A 19,279-nucleotide genomic window follows, 5' to 3' on the forward strand; every position below is an offset into this window, starting at 1 on the left:
ACCATATGCTGAAAAAATTCAAGCGCTTGGAAGACAAATCCCATGATTGTAGAAGTCCATGAAACAATATTTTTGTCTTCCATTGCATCAAAATGCCATACTGTAACACACATTAATTACCCGATGTTGAATACAATAACATACTGAGTAAAATTCCACAAAGTGAAGTCTGGACGATATGTTGAATAAATGTCAACTAAAGCAATACAACAACTACATTGTTTAATAATTTAAACATGTATGCTTCACCGGCCACCACAAAGGTCAAGCAATTTCCTTCTAGCCTAGCTCTTTCTTCTCTCGAATACATCATAGCCAACAAATGAGCTAAAGTAATACATATTTTGAGATAGAGGGAGTAAAGCATATCGTTTTCAATTAGAACACAAAAATTGTTCATTGTTTTATATATCTAAGGAAAAACAATTTAAAACAATTTATGCGTTCATATGCACCGTGAGGTTCTTGACAAGTGTTAAGTTCACACCACGAACAAATAAAGACTTTTGCAGTAATTATTTAATGGCAATTGTATAACTTTTGTTGCTATATTATATTTAGAGACAATAATAAATATGGATATTTAAAACATATCAGTCTATATAAATGTCAGTAAATGTTTTAGTTACTTTAAACACAATAACATTAACTCAATATCACTAAATATTTTTACGACAATAAATATTACTGCCAAAAGAAAAGTTTATTGCCACTAACGGTCTCTTTTGAAGTTGAAAATTTTGTGCTTGACATTCAATTAAATAAATTAAAGTAGATAAAAAAAATATACATATACAAAAATTTATTAGATGTTACCCAAACAAATGAAATCGTAGAAAAATAATACACTATATCAAAACGTACCATTATTCCAAGGATCACATAGTCTCCACAAGACTAGGCCAAACGCTATAACGCATCTCTTTGAGATTGGCAAGTAGATGATTTGACGACAAACCTTTTTGATACTTATGTGCTTCAATGAATGAGAATTCACACATAAGTAAGAAACACAATTTAGAAACACACTTAATCGCAATAGAGACCTGACTAATGAAACCCTTGTTGGAATATCTGTTGGGTTTTAAAAGGTGTGAATGGAAAATGAAGAGTTGCGATTTTTATGAAGAGTTGTGACTTTTATGAAAAATTGCGACTTTTATGAAGAGTTGTGACTTTTATGAAAAATTGTGACTTTTATGAAAGGTTGTGACCTTTCCGCAAGATTGTGCCTTTTCCAAAGGTTTGTGACCTTTCCGGTAAGGCACAATAAAAACCTTTTCACACTACCCTTTGTTTTCTATAAATTGAGGGATTTCCTCTCATTTTAGTAAAACTATTTTTTCTGGACTTCTTCTACTACTACTAAATCTAGTATTCTAAGTGTATTTTATTGCTGTTGAGTTCGCTTACACTATGATTTTAGGTACCGATACACCGGTGAGTAAGATCGTTTTATCTTGGGAGGATATATTTCATTAACCTCGGGTACTTGAGGGGAATAATTTCCTTAAGGGGACACTGTGCATTCAGTGGACTCAATTTTCTTTCTTTGAGAAAAATATTTTTATATTGTTTCTAATCTGTTTCTGATTCTATCTTCTCTACTAGTTTTAATTTTCTAGTTTGAAAATACTCTTTAAACTTTGTTGTTTCTTACCAAGTTCTGTTCTAAGTATCTTAAGAATACAAGATGAACAACAATCTTAAGGAAATTATTATACTGTTGGTATTTATTGTATTCTACTGATTGAGAGAAACAGATCATGGAAGTAGAAGATTAATGCATTATTTCTCCAGAATTCGGTGATTTGTTTAGCAAGGTCGAAGTGAGAATGTACTAGAAGAATTGGTGGTATTTCGGTTAAAGATTACACCAGGTAACCTTCTTATTATTTATCTAAGGAGGAAAATAGTTTCTAAAAGTTAACAGTTTTGATATTTATCATGTATGTCTTTGGAAAAAGATCTGCAAACCATATGATTTTTGAATGAATTTTCCTTGGCAAAAAGTGTTGCCTTTAAAATTCTTTAGTTTTCAGAATAAGAGATGCACATTTTTTTTGATAAAATAGTATGTCAAAATGTAATAGTTGGAAGGTTATTTGAAAAGAAAAGCATATCTATGTGATAATCTAAGAATATGTTTAATTCTGCTTGGAGACTAAAAAAAAAAAACTTTTGTAGTTTTGTACTCCATGTGAAATTTGATTGTGTATGATTTTTGTAGACTAAAAACTTTTGTAGTTTTCTACTTTGGATAAATTAGACTATGCAATTGGTTTGAAGAATATGAAAACTTCACATAATACGTCAATGTTGTACTTTTGACTTTCTATAAACTTCACTGTTATATAGAAACAAATTGTACAATTTTTTTTGTCTTTATTCTAAATACTAAGTGGTATGTCTATTTGTGATAGAGGAAAAATACCAGTGACTTAGAGTTTGTGATTTTGTGCCTCTATGGAATGAACTTCGACATTGTGTAAAGATTGTCAAAGAGAATTGAAGCACTATAATTCTTTTGTAGAATAATATTTTCAAAAGAGGTTTCATGTTGTCAATGACACTTTGATAGCATGAGAAAAAAATATGTGGAAAAACTATTTTCAATACTTGAAAAATATTTTTGAGATCATATTTAAATGTGGGGGGTTCTATGCTTATGACAAAGATAAAATTAGACTTAGTGTCTAATTTAAATTTGGAGCACAAGATATGAAATTCGATGATACTTTTGTATTATGTTAGACCCACAAAATTCTTGGAGTATATTTGATATTGTGATCGTTGAGTTTCTCTTTTACTAGTATATGATATGATTAGTATGAAGCTACCAAATTATATGTATACTTGTTCAAAATGATTGAGTTCTTTTATGAAAAAGTGTCACTTAAAATGTTGTGATTTTTCATGAGTATATATGTCTATTAAATATAGCTATTTGTATAGACATGAATATTGGTGAATAATCATTTGTCATGTTTGTAAAAGAAGCATTTGGATTGTATTGCCTTTATTGGACCCGATGAAACTTTGTTCATGGGTAGTTCTATTACAATCAAATTGAAAGTTAAGGAAAGGTCCTTCCGAAAAGTACATTTGACAAGGTGATGACTCTAAACAATGTTTGTATTACACAAAATTGTAAGAAATAGGAACAAAATATTTGTGAGAATAAGCTATCTCGAGGAGAGCTTTTCAAACTCAATATTTTTATTTGTTCTTACTTGCTTGATTCAAACTGTTTGTGACATGAACACTTGAGGCATGTCAATTACAAAACCTTGTAAGGAAAACTTATCAAGTTAGAAGTTTTGTCTAACTTTGAGTGCAATAAATAAAAATGTCATGTTTGTGTGGAATCTAAGTATGCTTAGCATTCTTATAAATCTGTTGAAAGGAATTCTAATCCCTTAGAGTTGATTTACAATGACATTTGTGATATGAAGTCAACACCATCTCGTGGTGAGAAAAAGTGTCTCATAACTTTCATTGACAATTGCATTAGAAATGACTATGTCTATTTGCTGAATGATAAGGATGAAACAATAGAAATATCTAGACAATATGATATTAAAGTTGAAAATCAGTTAGGAAAAAGATAAGAAGTGATAGGGAGGGAGAATATAAATCTCCTTTTGCAGAAATATGTTTGGAAAATGGATTTATCCATCAAACTACTGTCCTATTCACCTAAATCTAATGGAATTGCAGAATGAAAAATAAAATCGAACTTTGAAGAAAATGATGACTGCATTACTTATAAGTTCAGGTTTACCACAAAACTTGTGTGGAGGAACTATCCTTATTGCAAAAGGGAGAAACAAAAAGTTGTCTTTTCAGAAAAAAAGCAATTTTATTTGTTCAGGACACAATCTATTCCATATGAGAAATGGAAAGGAAGGAAATCCAACTTGAAATATTTCAAAGTGTCGGGGTATCTAGCCAAAGTCCAAGTTCCTATTCCTAAAAGGATTAAAATAGGACCTATGATTGTGGACTGTAAAATTAGACTTGAGTAGTCTAGTGAAGGGTCTAAAAGACCTTGAAAAGGAAAAAAAGAGAATGTACTTAATAAAAAGATTCAGAGGCGTAGTAAATGTCAAAGGACATCTACTTCCTTCGAATATGATTTTGTAACATTTCTTGTGTCTTCTGTAGACTCATCCTTTTGGAAAGATGGTGTCAATAGTGAGATTGATGCAATCTTGAGCAACCATATTGGAAGTTAATTGATCTTCCTCTAGAAAATAAACCTATGGGTTCAAAGTGAATCTTTAGAAGGAAAATGAAAGTCGATGGAACTGTTGACAAATATAAAGCAAGACTTTTTGTCAAAGGTTTTACACAAAAACAAGGTCTTGATCTTGTCGATATATACTCATCAGTTACTAGAATTACATTCATTCGGATGTTAATATTATTAGTTGCGGTATATGACCTTCAAATTCATCAAATGAATGTGAAAACAACTCTCTTAAATGGAGAATTGGAAGAAGAAATTTACGTGGAACAACCCGAGAGTTTTCTGGTTCCTGGTAAAGAAAAGAAAGTGTGTGAACTTGTTAAGTCAATTCATAGACTAAAACAAGCACCCAAACAATGACATAAGAAATTTGACCAAGCCATGTTGGCAAATGGATTTAAGAATGATGGAAGTGATAAATTTGTTTACATTAAAATCACAAGGTCATTGTTTATTTGTATATTGATGACATGTTGATCATCAGTAGAGACACTGATGACATAAATGCTACTAAACTTGTGCTAGAAAACAAGTTTGATATGAAAGATCTTGGAGTTGATGATGCGATTTTAGGTATAAGAATCCTTAGAACTCCATAATGTTTAGCATTGTCACAGTCTCATTGCATCGAAAAGGTACTTGACTAGTTCAAATATTTGGATTTCAATATTGTCAAAACTCTAATAAATGTGATCTTTGCATTTGTAATGAGTGAAGGCGAAAGTGACTCACAATTGGATTGTGCTAGAGTATTGAGAAGTATGATGTATATCAAGAAGTGTACGCGATCAAATATAGTATGTGCTAGTAGTAAACTGAGTCGGTTCACCAGTAATCCCAATCAAACTCATGGGATGGCAATGAAAAGAGTTTTGGGTTATTTAAAACATACTCAAAACTATGTCTTGCATTATAATAATATTCATCAGTATTGAAAGGATATAGTGATGCAAATTGGATCACCGAGATCAAATGAAGTAAAATCCACGAGTGGATATGTATTTACTCTTGGTGGAGGAGCAGTATCTTGGAAATGTTCCAAAAAGACATGTATCGCTAGCTCTACAATGATCTCTGAGCTAGGTGCTCTAGATAAGGCCGGTGAATAAGTTGAAAGACTCCGAAATTTCTTGATAGATATTCTTTTTTTGTCCAAACCGTTGCATCAGTATGCATACTAGGTCATTGTTTGTTTGTATATTGATGATATGTTGATCATCAGTATAGACACTAATGACATAAATGCTACTAAACGTATGCTAAAAAGCAAGTTTGATATGAAAGATATTGGAGTTGCTGATGCAATCTTAGGTATAAGAATCCTTAGAACTCCATAATGTTTAGCATTGTCACGGTCTCATTGTATCGAAAAGGTACTTGACTAGTTCAAATGTTTGGATTTCAATATTGTCAAGACTCTATAAATGTGAGCTTTGCATTACAAATGAGTGAAGGCGGAAGTGACTCATAATTGAATTATGCTAGAGTATTGGGAAGTATGATGTATATCAAGAAGTGTGTGCGATCAGATATAGTATGTGCTAGTAGTAAACTGAGTCGGTTCACCAGTAATCCCAATCAAACTCATGGGATGGCAATGAAAAGAGTTTTGGGGTATTTAAAACATACTCAAAACTATGTCTTGCATTATAATAATACTCATCAGTATTGAAAGGATATAGTGATGCAAATTGGATCACCGAGATCAAATGAAGTAAAATCCACGAGTGGATATGTATTTACTCTTGGTGGATTAGCAGTCTCTTGGAAATTTTCCAAAAAGACATGTATCGCTAGCTCTACAATGATCTCTGAGCTAGGTGCTCTAGATAAGGCCAGTGAATAAGTTGAAAGACTCTGAAATTTCTTGATAGATATTTTTTTTGTCCAAACCTTTGGCATCAATATGCATACACTTTGATAGTCAAAATGTAATAGGTAGGGCATGGAGCATGATGTCTAGCGGAAAGTTTCATCATATAAGAGATAGACATAATACCATTAGAAAATAACTACTCTCTAGTGGAATTATCACAATTGACTATGTAAAGTCAAAGGATAATGTGTCGGATCCACTTACAAAAAGGCCTAACTAGAGAGAAAGTTGAAAGATCATCTAAAGGGAATGGGTTTACGGTTTAGGACAAGTCATCATGGCGGTAACTCTATCTAGCAGACTGGAGATCCCAAGAGCTAGATTCAAGGAGAAAAACAAAGTTGTGACTGACGGTTCGACATTGTCAATCAACTCAATCCCTTCTCATGATAAAGACAATGTTCAGGAACGAGGTTAAAACATTAAGGCTTGTTAATGAGTTAATAAAGCTTAAAGTTTTTAAAAATTTGCTAAGTTTGGCAGATTTGACCAAATAGTGTATCTACGCGATGACACGGTTAGAAATCACCTATGTGAGTGTGAAGTGTAAGCCGCTTCAAAGAGATTTTTTGTCAGAAGCCTATTCTCTATACACCATGACATCAGGAGGTGTTTTTGGCTGAAACGAACACAACCGTAAGAACCATAAACGGTAAAGGGTTAATTGTGTGACATATGGTTGCCTAGGTATACACAAAGCTCGACAGTTCAAATATATCGCATCTACCGATTGACTGAGTATATCCGACATATCTTCACTACGGAAAGTCCAAGGGGAAACCTACTTATCCAGATGCAATTCTTGCTTGTAAAGTACACATACTTGTACGTTTCTTTGTCTTGGAGTCATTCCCCATTCATGCGGGGGATTTTTGGGTTTTAAAAAGTGTGAATGGAAAATGAAGAGTTGCGACTTTTATGAAGAGTTGTGACTTTTATGAAAAATTGTGACTTTTATGAAGAGTTGTGACTTTTATGAAAAATTGTGACTTTTATGAAAGGTTGTGACCTTTTCAAAAGATTTGACTTTTCCAAAGGTTAGTGACCTTTCCGGTAAGGCACAATAAGAACCTTTTCACACTACCCTTTGTTTTCTATAAATTGAGGGATTTCCTCTCATTTTAGTAAGACTAATTTTTCTGGACTTCTTCTACTACTACTAAATCTAGTATTCAAAGTGTATTTTACCACCGTTGAGTGGTTTGCTTACGCCAATACATCGGTGAGTAAGATCGTTCTATCCTGGGAGGATATATTCTATTAACCTCGGGTACTTGAGGGGAATAATTTCCTTAAGGGGACACTTCAGTGGGCTCAATTTTCTTTCTTTGAGAAAAATATTTTTATATTGTTTCTAATCTGTTTCTGATTCTGTCTACTCTACTAATTTTAATTTTCTAGTTTGAAAATACTCTTTAAACTTTGTTGTTTCTTACAAAGTTCTTCAAAGTTTTGTTGTAAGTATCTTAGGAATACATGATGAACAACAATATCAAACATAATCTTGTCTATATGTAAATTTACCATCTTTGGTAAGACATAATTTATTGTTTCTTCTTTTTATTTCTATTTCTTGATTAAAATTTAAAAATTATTTTAGAACGAAGTGATATGTTTTACTAAGCACGCAAATTATGGTCAAATTTACTACTAACATAATAACAAATTTATTAGTACGTATAATATCAATAGATCTTTAGCAATTTCTTAGTTATGTATGATTCTCTTTATTTAATAAAAGTGAAATTAAAAAAATATTATTAATATCTTTTTGATTATGTGAAACAAAATAAAAATATGAAAAATCACGTATTTTTAAACAGAGCAAGTTGTGATACCAAATATATAAATTTTATTTTAAAAAGTGAAATAATTTTCCTATTTTATTTTTAACAAGTGAAATAATTTTCCTATTTCACATACTCTCCAACTACAATGAAATATAACTCTAGCTAACAAAAAATTGGCTTTATCATATCGTAGCCTCACATTATGAACTTGAATTCTATAAAATAAAAGAATAATTAAAAAAAAACCTAATGCACCTCTTGGCAATTGGCTAATATTATAAATCAAAAGTTGAATATTATCCAAAGTAATGGAGTTGTTACCATGTTTTGGGAGTTGATTTGCCTTTTAACTTTAGAAATATTTGCCTTTTAACTTTAGAAATATTCACACTTATGGTATGGGTGAGAGATACTTGTAATATTCTAAGACTTTTATATATATTCTCTCCATTCAATAATTGTTGTTCACTATATTAAAAAGAGAAAACTACACAATTAAACAAATTTATACTATTTAATTAGTCATCGTAGCTATAGTTTGCTATAATTACCACTCGTGACTAACATTAACCATTAATTACGTGGGATGACTTTGAGTTTGTATAATTAGCCACGTTTGTATAATTCACCACATTTGTATAATTCACAACTACCAATTCTTCGTTTGATTTGTATACGATGGTTTGTATTTGTATATGGCGATGATTTTCTTTGATTTTTCAGTTTTAACACCATATACATTCAATCTTTTTGTGTATAACTTTTTAAAGTTTGTATAAACATGTAGTTTTCGGATTTTGTATAATGTAATTTATATAATATAATTTGTATAATTGTTTAAAGTTCATATGTTTATGTTTGTATCAATTCGTTATTTCGAGTTTTATCATTTTTGTATAATTTCAGACTTTATATTACTCAATAATAAAAAAACACGTGAATTATACAAACATACATATGGATTATACAAATGAGATGTGAATTATACAATTATTGCCCTCTCTCGCTTGCCTCTCTCCTCCCTCTTCCAATCTCGCTCGCAAGATAAACAAATACATATGTATACCAATTACATATATACAATTATCTAATCGATATACATATACAATTCACCTCTCTCCCACTCTCTGCTCTCTCTCGCTCGCCTCTTTCCTCCCTCTCCGAATCTCGCTCGCCACTCTCTTCCCTATAACATGTAACTACGAATCGTAATTAACAAACTATAGTTATGGAGCGTAATTAAGTTATTTTTGAGTGGCTATATGCGAAAGTTCTCCAACTAAAAATAGTTGTCCAACAATACTTGTCTAGTTTAGAAAATCAAGAGATAATTTACCTTTTGTGTTTATCTTACCCTTGCTATTAAATATTTATCATCTAACACATTTCTCAAATCATTAAGTTTAATAAAGTCAAAGGATAAAATAGTAATATTACCCCTATTATGTATTGTTTCTCAAGGGGTGTGTCAAGTCAATGGTGGACAACTATTGTTGGACAGAGGGAGTAATTTTCATGGTGGTACTTTAATTTTGCTGTCATCATTCCTAATTGGGTGTAATTAACTTTAGAAGTTTGGTGTAATTAAGGAACTGGAGTTGATTCATGTATTTTGATGCCATTACTAATGTAGTCAAGTAAGTATGTTTTACTCCTTTTATTTGATATTTTTCATTCTCAAATTTCCTTATTCAGATATGTTCTACTCATTGCCCTCTTATGTCAATTCACATATATTAGCAATATTAATTTTTGGCTTTAATATCATTTTTCAATATGTTAATTGTTATGTTCTTCTATATCGGTATACGTTTTATGTTATGGCCTTCTAAGTTCTAATTGTTCACTAGTCTGTTCAAGGTTGGTTTTGTTAATTACAAAATAATAAGTTGCATCATCTCGTAATGATTATTGATGGTGATTATAAATGGTAGCAAGTGCCTAATGATGGTGACAATTGATTATAGTAATTAAATATAGTGGTGATTATGGTTTTGGACAGTGTTTTAAAAGGCGGGGCGTGAGGCGAGGCGTTTTACTTAGTATATGGCGAGGCGTAAGACTTGAGACGTGGGGTGTAAGTCCTATGGATCTTAAATTTTTTAATTTACAATATAGTATAATAATATAATAATCCAGAATTATAAAAATACATCAATAGTTTGAAATAATTACAAACATGATTAAAGAAACTCAAAGAAAATAAAACTTCTAACATGATTATACAAGTATAAATAATCTAACATCTTAACTTTCTAATAATAAAAGAATCATTATTTCTATTAAAAAAAAATCTATCATACTATACAATTTACCACCCTAAAAGAAAATAATTAATAAAACTTACTGATATTATAATAAAAACATCACTCCATCATGAATATAAATAAAATTACTTTCAAATAGCTAAATAAAATATGATAATTTTGAGACATATGACAAAACCATGAAGACCAATCATAAGTGAAAAAATAAAATTATGCTACGTATTTGTAAAAGAAATGTTGCGTAATATATAATCACCTTCACAGTGTTACGAAATAGTAAAGATAACAACTTGTAATTTGAGTTACTCTCAATCTTCTTATCTCTATAGATTAAAAAATTATTAATTTTCATTCATTTATTCAAGAATTATGAGGGTTAACAATGTTAACTAAAGATTTTAATACATAATTTGTGCAAGATCTGTTAGGCGAGCCCCGAGCGTTGGGTGTTGGGCGTGCTTAGGGTGTACAGTTGACCCCTTGGGGCGTAAGTCTTATAGAACTAAGCCCCACACTTGAGTCTCGGGGGTTTTGCTAGAGCCCCGCCCAGGGCGAGTCCCGAGGCGAGTCCCAACAGAGTCTTTTAAAACATTGGTTCTGGATAATAATTTCAACATAACTGTTATTATTATTATTATTATTATTATTATTATTATTTTTATTATTATTATTATTATTATCAATATTACTAATACATCATATTCAACATTAATATTTTTATACATCCTACTAAACAACTCATGACATGCATTATTAAAAGGAGATCAAGGGTTAATTAAGTTATGTAATGCTCAACTAAAATTAATCTATTATAACGAGAAATTTATTTTATCAAACCTGATATACATAGTACTCAGTATATTACACTGATAATTATGTTTAAAATTTTGAGGGTGAATTAATATGTTTCAGAACTTAACAGTGACAAATTTGTCATTTCAGTATATGTTATCCATAAGTATTACTCCCTCCGTTTTAAATTAATTGAATTGTTGAGTTGTTTCACACCCTTTAACAAAAGAAGATTAGGACATAAATTAGGCATAACTTTCCATTTTAAACCTTATTAATTAGTGTTAAATTTATGATTAAAATAACTAAACATTAATTAAGTAACTAATTCTAATACTAACTAATGAAGGGTAAAATTGGAAGAACATTCTAAAAGTTGTCTTGAAAATTGAACAATTAAGTTAATTTGAAAAATGAAAAATGTCTCAACAATTCAATTAATGTGAAACGGAGGGAGTACTATTTTGGGTCGTTAGTAGGCCTAGTCTTTCCGGCAACTGCAATGAGTTTCTCACTACAACAAAAACAATTTTTTAGCGGCAATAAATATAGACATTAATAAAGAGTGTTAAAGTCTGTACCAACATTAGTTAAGCACCATTAGAATCAATGTGGCTAAAGGCTTTAGGGACATATATAAATAGTGCTTATTTGAGCTAAAAATACATATTTAGCGGCAATTAAGCTAAATGTACCAACTCAAAGTTGTTTACACTTTTGATACTACTAGAAGGAAATGGTAATCTTGTTTGTTCTGCATAGGGACAAACTGTACATTTCGCCACTCTACACATTTCATCTTTATTCATAGGAAACAACTTGCTAAGTAACTAGAAGATATATGTCCATATTATCTCTTATGCCAAAGCTCAACATCTGACATGATTGCTTGATTTCCATCTGCTTATCCTTTACAACAAATAAAGACTGATTCTCTTCTTTTATTGTTAAGTGTTTCAGCAGCAAGTACAATCCTCCTTCTTCCCTGCCAATTTCCTTCACCTTCTCACTGTAAAGCTCCTAGAAGACACCAAAATGTGAAAAGAAGGTAACTGAGCAGCGCAACTCCTTGGTTATTTTACTCACAGACAACAAATTGTACTTAAATTTGGGAATACGAAATACATTGGTAATCACACTAGTAGTGATAGAGCAGAAGATCCTAAATGAGTAACTTAAGCCACTGCACCATAGTAGTTTTGAACTGAAGATACACCTCCTTTGGATTAGTAGTTTGAACTATAGAACTTTTCATTAACATACACTACTAAAAAACTGCTAAAAAATGACGGACATAAAAGCGACGGACGGCGTCGCTCCAAAAAGCGATGCCATTAGCCACAATGTCCATCGCTTTTTAATAAAAATAATTTTTTTTTAAAAAGCGACGAACAACATCGCTTAGTCTGTCACTTTTTTTCACGGATTTTTGAGCCAACTATATATATATATATATAATTAATAATTAATTATTTAATTAATTTTTTAAAGAAGCGACGGACAACATCTCAAAGTTCGTCGCATTTTGGTCAAAATGTCTGGTCAAACATTTAAGAAAAGTGACGAACAACATCTCTTAGTCCGTCGTTTTTTTGGTCAAAATTTCGGTCAACTATTTTAAAAAAAGCGACGGACAAAGAGACGTTGTCCGTCGCTTCTTTTAAAATATCTTTGACCAAATTGAGATTTTCATTTTGTTCTCTCTCTTCTTCTCTCTTCCCTCTTATTCTCTCCCTTCTCTCTACATTCCGTCGCCGCCGCCCCTGCCTCTGGTTGCCGCCTCCAGACGCTTCCCCAACTTTCCCTCGTCGTCCTGCCAATTGCCACCCATCGCTGCCGCCACCCGTCGCTGTCTCTCTCCTCTTTGTTAAGGTTAGTTCCTAATTTTAGATTTTTTTCAATTCTTGTGATTATAGTTGATATTTAGTTAGTATATTATTGTTTTAGTTTATTGGGTTGTGTTTAATCAATTGTTAATTTGATTTGATTATTGTTAGTTAGGTATAGAGAAATTTGATTTGAGTTAGTTAGGTATAGAGAATTGAAGATTTTTTAATTTAGGTTTTTTTTCTTTTTTAAAATTAGGCATTATTTTGAATTGGGCATTGTTAGTTAGTGAATGAATTAGGATTTTTGTTAGGGTTTTTCAAGATTTTGAATTAAGATTATTATTAGGGTTTTGAATTGAAGATTTTTGAATTTAGGATTTTTAAAATTTTGATTGATTGTTAGTTAGTATAAAGTGTTAATTTGAAGTTAGATTAGTAATTGAAGTGTTTTGAGTATTATATGATGAATGTTATGAATATATATTGATGAAAGTTTGAATGTCATGAATAGGTTTTTTTTTTTTGAATTAGAACTTGATCTATAATTAATTGTTGGATTAGAAGTTTATATATAACTAATTTTATAGATTAGATATGAACTTGAATTTAAAATTTGAACTTGAACTTGAACTTGAAACATGAATATAACTATTGAATTTAATTAGAAATTGAACTAATTGAACTTAGAACTTGAATATAACAAATTATTGGATTTGAACATTATATATAACTAATAACTTTTATATGGACTTGAATTTAAAACTTGAACGTGAATATAACTAATTCTTGGTAACCTTAATTGATTAGAACTTGAACTTAATTTGAAGTTAATTAGTTAGAAACTTTGAACTTAATTTATAATAAATTGAACTTAATTAGAATTAATATAATCAATTATTTGAAATCTTAAACTTTATTAAAATTTATGAATTAATTAAGCTTGCATTTTGTAGATCATGAAATGTAGTATTTATGAACTATATATATATATATATATTAAGTAATTATTATAAATATATATTAATAATTAATTAATGTAGTAAAATTATTATTAAATTTAATTTATAATATAATTGAATATCTATATTTTTGTAGATGGGTCATCGTTTGTGGATGTATAATATGCATTATGAAACTGGTGTTGGTTTGAAACATGAGTTTATTGACGGTGTTAGAGATTTATTGAACATACAATGACACTTGACATTTTCAAGAATAATGGATTGGTTAGGTGTCCTTGTAGTGCATGTAAGTGCTTAAATTTTTTTAAACCAGATACAATTATGGTTCATTTGTACCGTAATGGATTTAAGCCTAAATATTTTGTATGGAGTGATCATGGAGAAAGAGATGGATTGGATGATATGTTTTATAATTCGATGCATGTGGATGAATATAATATGCTTGCACCACATGACCAAATTAGAGTTGACCAAGATAGGGTTGAACATGATAGGGTTCATGAAATGATCAATGATGCTTTCGGGGTTCAAGGTGAGATGGAACCTGAACAATATTTTGATGAAGATCCTAAAGAAGAAGCAAGACGCTTCTATGATCAATTAGAAGAGTCTAGTCGTCCACTATGTCAAGGGTGTTTGCATTCTGCCTTGACAGTTGCGGTTAGATTAATGAATATTAAATCAGATTGGAATGTTCCTAATGCAGCTATGGACTTAATGGTTGATCATTTGGGTGAACTAGTTAATCCGGAGTTTAACATACCTAAGAACTTCTATCAGGCAAAGCATTTGGTTTCCAAGTTAGGATTGGCGAATGATAGAATTCATTGTTGTGTTAATGGTTGCATTTTTTTTACAAGACTGATAGTGAATTAGAAAATTGTAAGTTTAGTGGACATGCTTGTTAAAAGAGGACTCTGGCTGGAAAGATGGTCCCAGTTAAGGTGATGCATTATCTACCTCTTATTCCTAGGTTAAAGAGGTTGTATGCATCAATGAGGTCAACTCCACATATGAGATGTCATCGTGAATATAGAAGGCCGCCGAATGTCTTGTCTCATCCATCTGACGGTGAAACATGGAAGCATTTTGATAATGTATATCTTGATTTTGCTAGTGAACCAAGAAATGTTAGATTGGGTTTGTGTGCAGATGGTTTCACACCATTCTCTAATGCTGCTTCGCCTTATTCATGATGGCCGATATTTCTTACTCCGTATAATCTTCCTCCTGAAATGTGCATGACCAGTCCCTACATGTTTCTAAGTTGTGTTATTCCAGGTCCCCGTAATTCAAAAAGTTTGATTGGTGTCTATCTACAACCATTGATAGATGAGCTCAAAGAATTGTGGTTTGAAGGCGTTTTGACTTATTATATATCAACTAAGTAGAATTTAGTTATGCGTGCTTCTTTAATGTGGACTATTAATGATTTTCCTGCATATGGGATGTTATCTGGTTGGGACAGCTGGAAAGCTAGCATGTCCGTATTGCATGGAAACTAGTAAGACATTCACTTTAAAGCACGACAGAAAAAAATACATGGTTTCATTGTCATCGTCAGTTCTTGCCAATGGACCATGAGTTTAGAAAGATAAAAAATGCATTTAGGAAAAGTAAGGTTGAAAGTGACCCCCACCTCCATTACTCACAGGGCATCAAATTTGGGAGAGAGTTTCTCAATTGCCTAAAGTTACAGAAGCTTCACTTGGATATGGTGTTGAACATAATTGGACCAAACAAAACATATTTTGAGAGTTGTCGTATCGGAAGGACAATCTGCTACGACATAATCTTGATGTGATGCACATCGACAAAAAATATTTTGACAATTTGTTTAACACAATGATGAATGTTAAAAGTAAGACAAAAGACAATCCAAAAGCTAGAATGGACATAAAGGAATATTGTAGGAGAAAAGATTTATGGCTGCAGGAATTACAAAATGGTAAAATAGTTAAGCCCAAAGCCAGCTTTTCATTCACATTGGATGAAAAACGTGAAATTTGTGAGTGGGTTAAAAATTTGAGGATGTCGGAGGGCTATGCTTTGAATTTAGGAAAGCGGACACATATGAATGAAGGAAAATTGATAGGTATGAAAAGTCATGATTGTCATGTGTTCATGGAAACTTTAATTCCTATCGCTTTTAGCCATCTATCCGAAAGGATATGGAAACCAATCACATAGATAAGTCTTTTTTTTAAAAAGATTTGTGTTCTGGAAAGTTGTTGGAGAGTAGTTTAGACAGGATGGGGAAAAATATTCTTGTTATTACTACTAAGTTGGAGAAGATATTTTCATGTGGTTTCTTTGATGTGATGGAGCATCTTCCAATTCACCTTGTACAAGAGGCCCGCCTCGGAGGTTCGGTTCAAACAAGATGGATGTATCCATTTGAAATATTCACTAAGTTATATATATTCACCAAGTCTTTTATTAACATAAATATACATATATACATGCAGAAAAATTGTCAGTTCCAATCAAACAATTAAGCAAAGGGGAAAGATCGAAGGATCAGTTGTTTAAGGTCATATTGGGAGAGAAACTGGTGATTTTTACTATTATTACTTTGGTGATGATGTGTCATGTAGGAGAAACATGCCCAATCGCAATGATGAAGGCACTATTGATCCTTCATTACTAGCGATATCAATTTTTTAATCAAAATGGTCAAGGATCTAAAAAGCGTGGAAAGCGAGGCTTCACTGATATGGAAATGCAATCGGCTGTTTGCTTAATTGTCCAGAGATTCAACCATATGTCAAGTAAGTGTTAAAAATATGTTATCAAATTACATACTAATAAGTGTTCATTAACTAACGAAATACTTGAATGTAAAATGATCAGCTTGTTCGTAAACACACGAGGTAATGAAGTCAACTATACAAAAAATTTCAAATGGCTGAGGAACTATGTAAGTGTGCAATCACTAAGTATTTAATAATATATTCATGTTATACTAAATTATATTACTTGAAATAACAATCACGTAGGTTTACGATGAATACTCAAGTGTCTAACATTTGCAATTAATGAAAGAAGTAGCACTTGGACCTGAATCTCAAGTACTGACAATGAATAAGTATTGTGTCAATAATTTTAAGTTTCAAACTGAAGAGGTTTCTAGGAGCAAGAAAACAAAGAGCCTTTATCTAATCTTTAAGGTTACTCAATTTTGCTTCTTTGGCCTTTCAATTTCCCTCCCTACTCAATGAATGCATCTTGTAGGGCTTCAACTTTAGGAAATTTTCAATTCTTTGAATTTCTACTCCACAACACGATGTAGCCCATTGTTAAATAATTGGAAAGTTTTTTTATTGGCTCTGGAGCCCTTTGTTGAACATTTGGAGGATTTTCTGATTGGCCTAGACTCCTTTGTTGAGTACTTGGAGGATTTTCTGATTGGTCGGTGTCTTGAAAGGAATCAAGCGACGGTGATAATATTGGGGTCATTAATTAAAATCGTCAAGGTCAGTGCAGCATCCAACACAAACTTTCTGATTATTTTGATCAATGGATTTGTACGTGGCAAGGGTGAACATAACAAGCCTTGTAGAATATGATTGCATTATCGAGATCTATTTGTGGAATGGGTTTAAGTTATTTTTATTTTTATTTGTATTATGTTACTTAACAAAATGTTAGCCTTTTTGGAAAAATATAGTGCTTTGGTTCTTGTTGTCAAAATCTTTATTGAAAGATACAAAAATTTAAGTAGTTTATGTCAAATTTTTAAAATATTAGGAAAACTTTTATTTTTGAAATGAGATTTAATACACTCATTATGTTATGACATACTAGTAATTGCAAATTTTTTTAAAAATTAATTGTAACTTTTGAACAAAAGTAAGTTAATTTTCATGTAGGAAATTGCAAATCTGTTTTATAACTTGTTTAAAAGGAAACAAGAAGTAGGACATTAACACTTTCTTAAGCATCTGATTATCCAATATATTTGATATATTTTGTAAGCATTACTGATTAATTAGGTGAATTAGCTCGACAGAACCATATGTACAAAGAGTTGTTGCTGCTATATTAAGGGACTGGACAAATTACAACTTGCAACTAGTGAAAAATGAATAGACTACTAATTAATATTATTGCAAATATTTAAACATTGGAACATCCCACAATAGTAGTCGTATAAATTGGGAAGAAAGGTACAATATTTGACTATCACTTCAATATTACCCTTATAGGGTTGCTAAAATATCAGGAGTTGGACCAATTCCTACTTGTAACCAAGAAGAAGAGCCTTTATCCAAATTCACATCTTTAAGGTTACTCAATTTTGCTTCTTTCACCTTTCTATTTTCCTCCCTTCCCGAAGAATCTTTGCACTTGTGATTTTGATTAGTATCTTCTGTCCATAGCTGGAGTTGGCTTCTTGGGCCTTCGTGTTCAAATGGACTATTGTGTAGTTTCAAACCAACTTCAGTTGGATTGCCTAGTTGTTCTGGAAAATTTAGATCTAGTGGTTGATGAGAGTTGATAAATAAAGGTTTGTTGTATAGTAATTGTTCTTGGTTGTGATATTGGATTTCTTGAAAAGTGGGTATAAAGGTAGTCTCTGGTAAACTCGATGTTAGCCAGTGACACCTTTTGTGTCCACCCAAGGCTTGTCCAGATGAAAAGACTCGATGGCAAATTGAGCATTGGTGAACCCTCGATCTCTTTCTTGAAAATGAGGTTGATGATGTTGGAGATTGAGATTGAAAATCGTTAGATCCTTCTTGATGCAAAATTAAATCACTAGGAGAGATCATCGAGTCTTCATCAATGTCATTATCATCATCGTTGTTATTGTTGTTATTGTTGTTGTTGTTGTTGTCGTTGTCATCTTTAATGTTGTCATCAAGTTTTGCAGCATAACACCCTTTAACTTTCTTGTGACTCGCTCTATGTCCCCCTAAAGCTTGGTGAGAATTAAAAATTTTCTTACATCCTTTACATTGAAACATTCCCTTTTCCACTTCTTTGGCCTTGTTTTTAGCCTCCTTGTTATTATTATCGGACAAATCATAAGATTTGTTCGATAACATAACTAAACAATTTGCGAGATCTTCTTCTTCTTCTCTTGAACAATGTTGTTTATCCTTAACATCAGGACCATAATAATAATACTCCGATTTTTCAACATCTACATGATCACGATCATGATCACTTGTTGATCGATTATTCCCTAACATTAATCGATTAGAATTAGTACGAAGATTATACGAGTGTTTTTGACCCTCCAATTTTTCCCTTCTAAAATTATTCATCATATATTTTTGTTCACTAATTTCTTCTCCATAGTTTCTATTACTACTACTATTATCCCCTACTGCTCCATGAGATCTCATGTGGCCACCTAGTGCCCCAGCACTATTAAATCCCCTCTTACATACTCTACAATAGAGTAGTAAAACATGACTTGATGGTTCATTTTTTTGGCTATTATTATTGTTATTGTTATCCACCATTTTCACTCATTTTGCACTAAGAGTACTAAAAGAGAGG

The 19,279-nt window shown here is 31.5% G+C and overlaps 1 protein-coding gene across 1 annotated transcript; it reads right to left on the bottom strand.

Moving 5' to 3' along the window:
- Positions 1 to 17,970: 17,970 nt before the first annotated feature.
- LOC125833037 (zinc finger protein ZAT1-like) lies at positions 17,971 to 19,279 on the bottom strand. The gene has a single exon (XM_049512200.1). It carries the CDS (start codon positions 19,240 to 19,242, stop codon positions 17,971 to 17,973), a length of 1,272 nt encoding a protein of 423 aa, XP_049368157.1. The 5' UTR covers positions 19,243 to 19,279.

Source organism: Solanum verrucosum, unplaced genomic scaffold (assembly GCF_900185275.1).
Source record: "Solanum verrucosum unplaced genomic scaffold, falcon-dt-bn FXZP01000288.1, whole genome shotgun sequence".
NCBI lineage: Eukaryota > Viridiplantae > Streptophyta > Magnoliopsida > Solanales > Solanaceae > Solanum > Solanum verrucosum.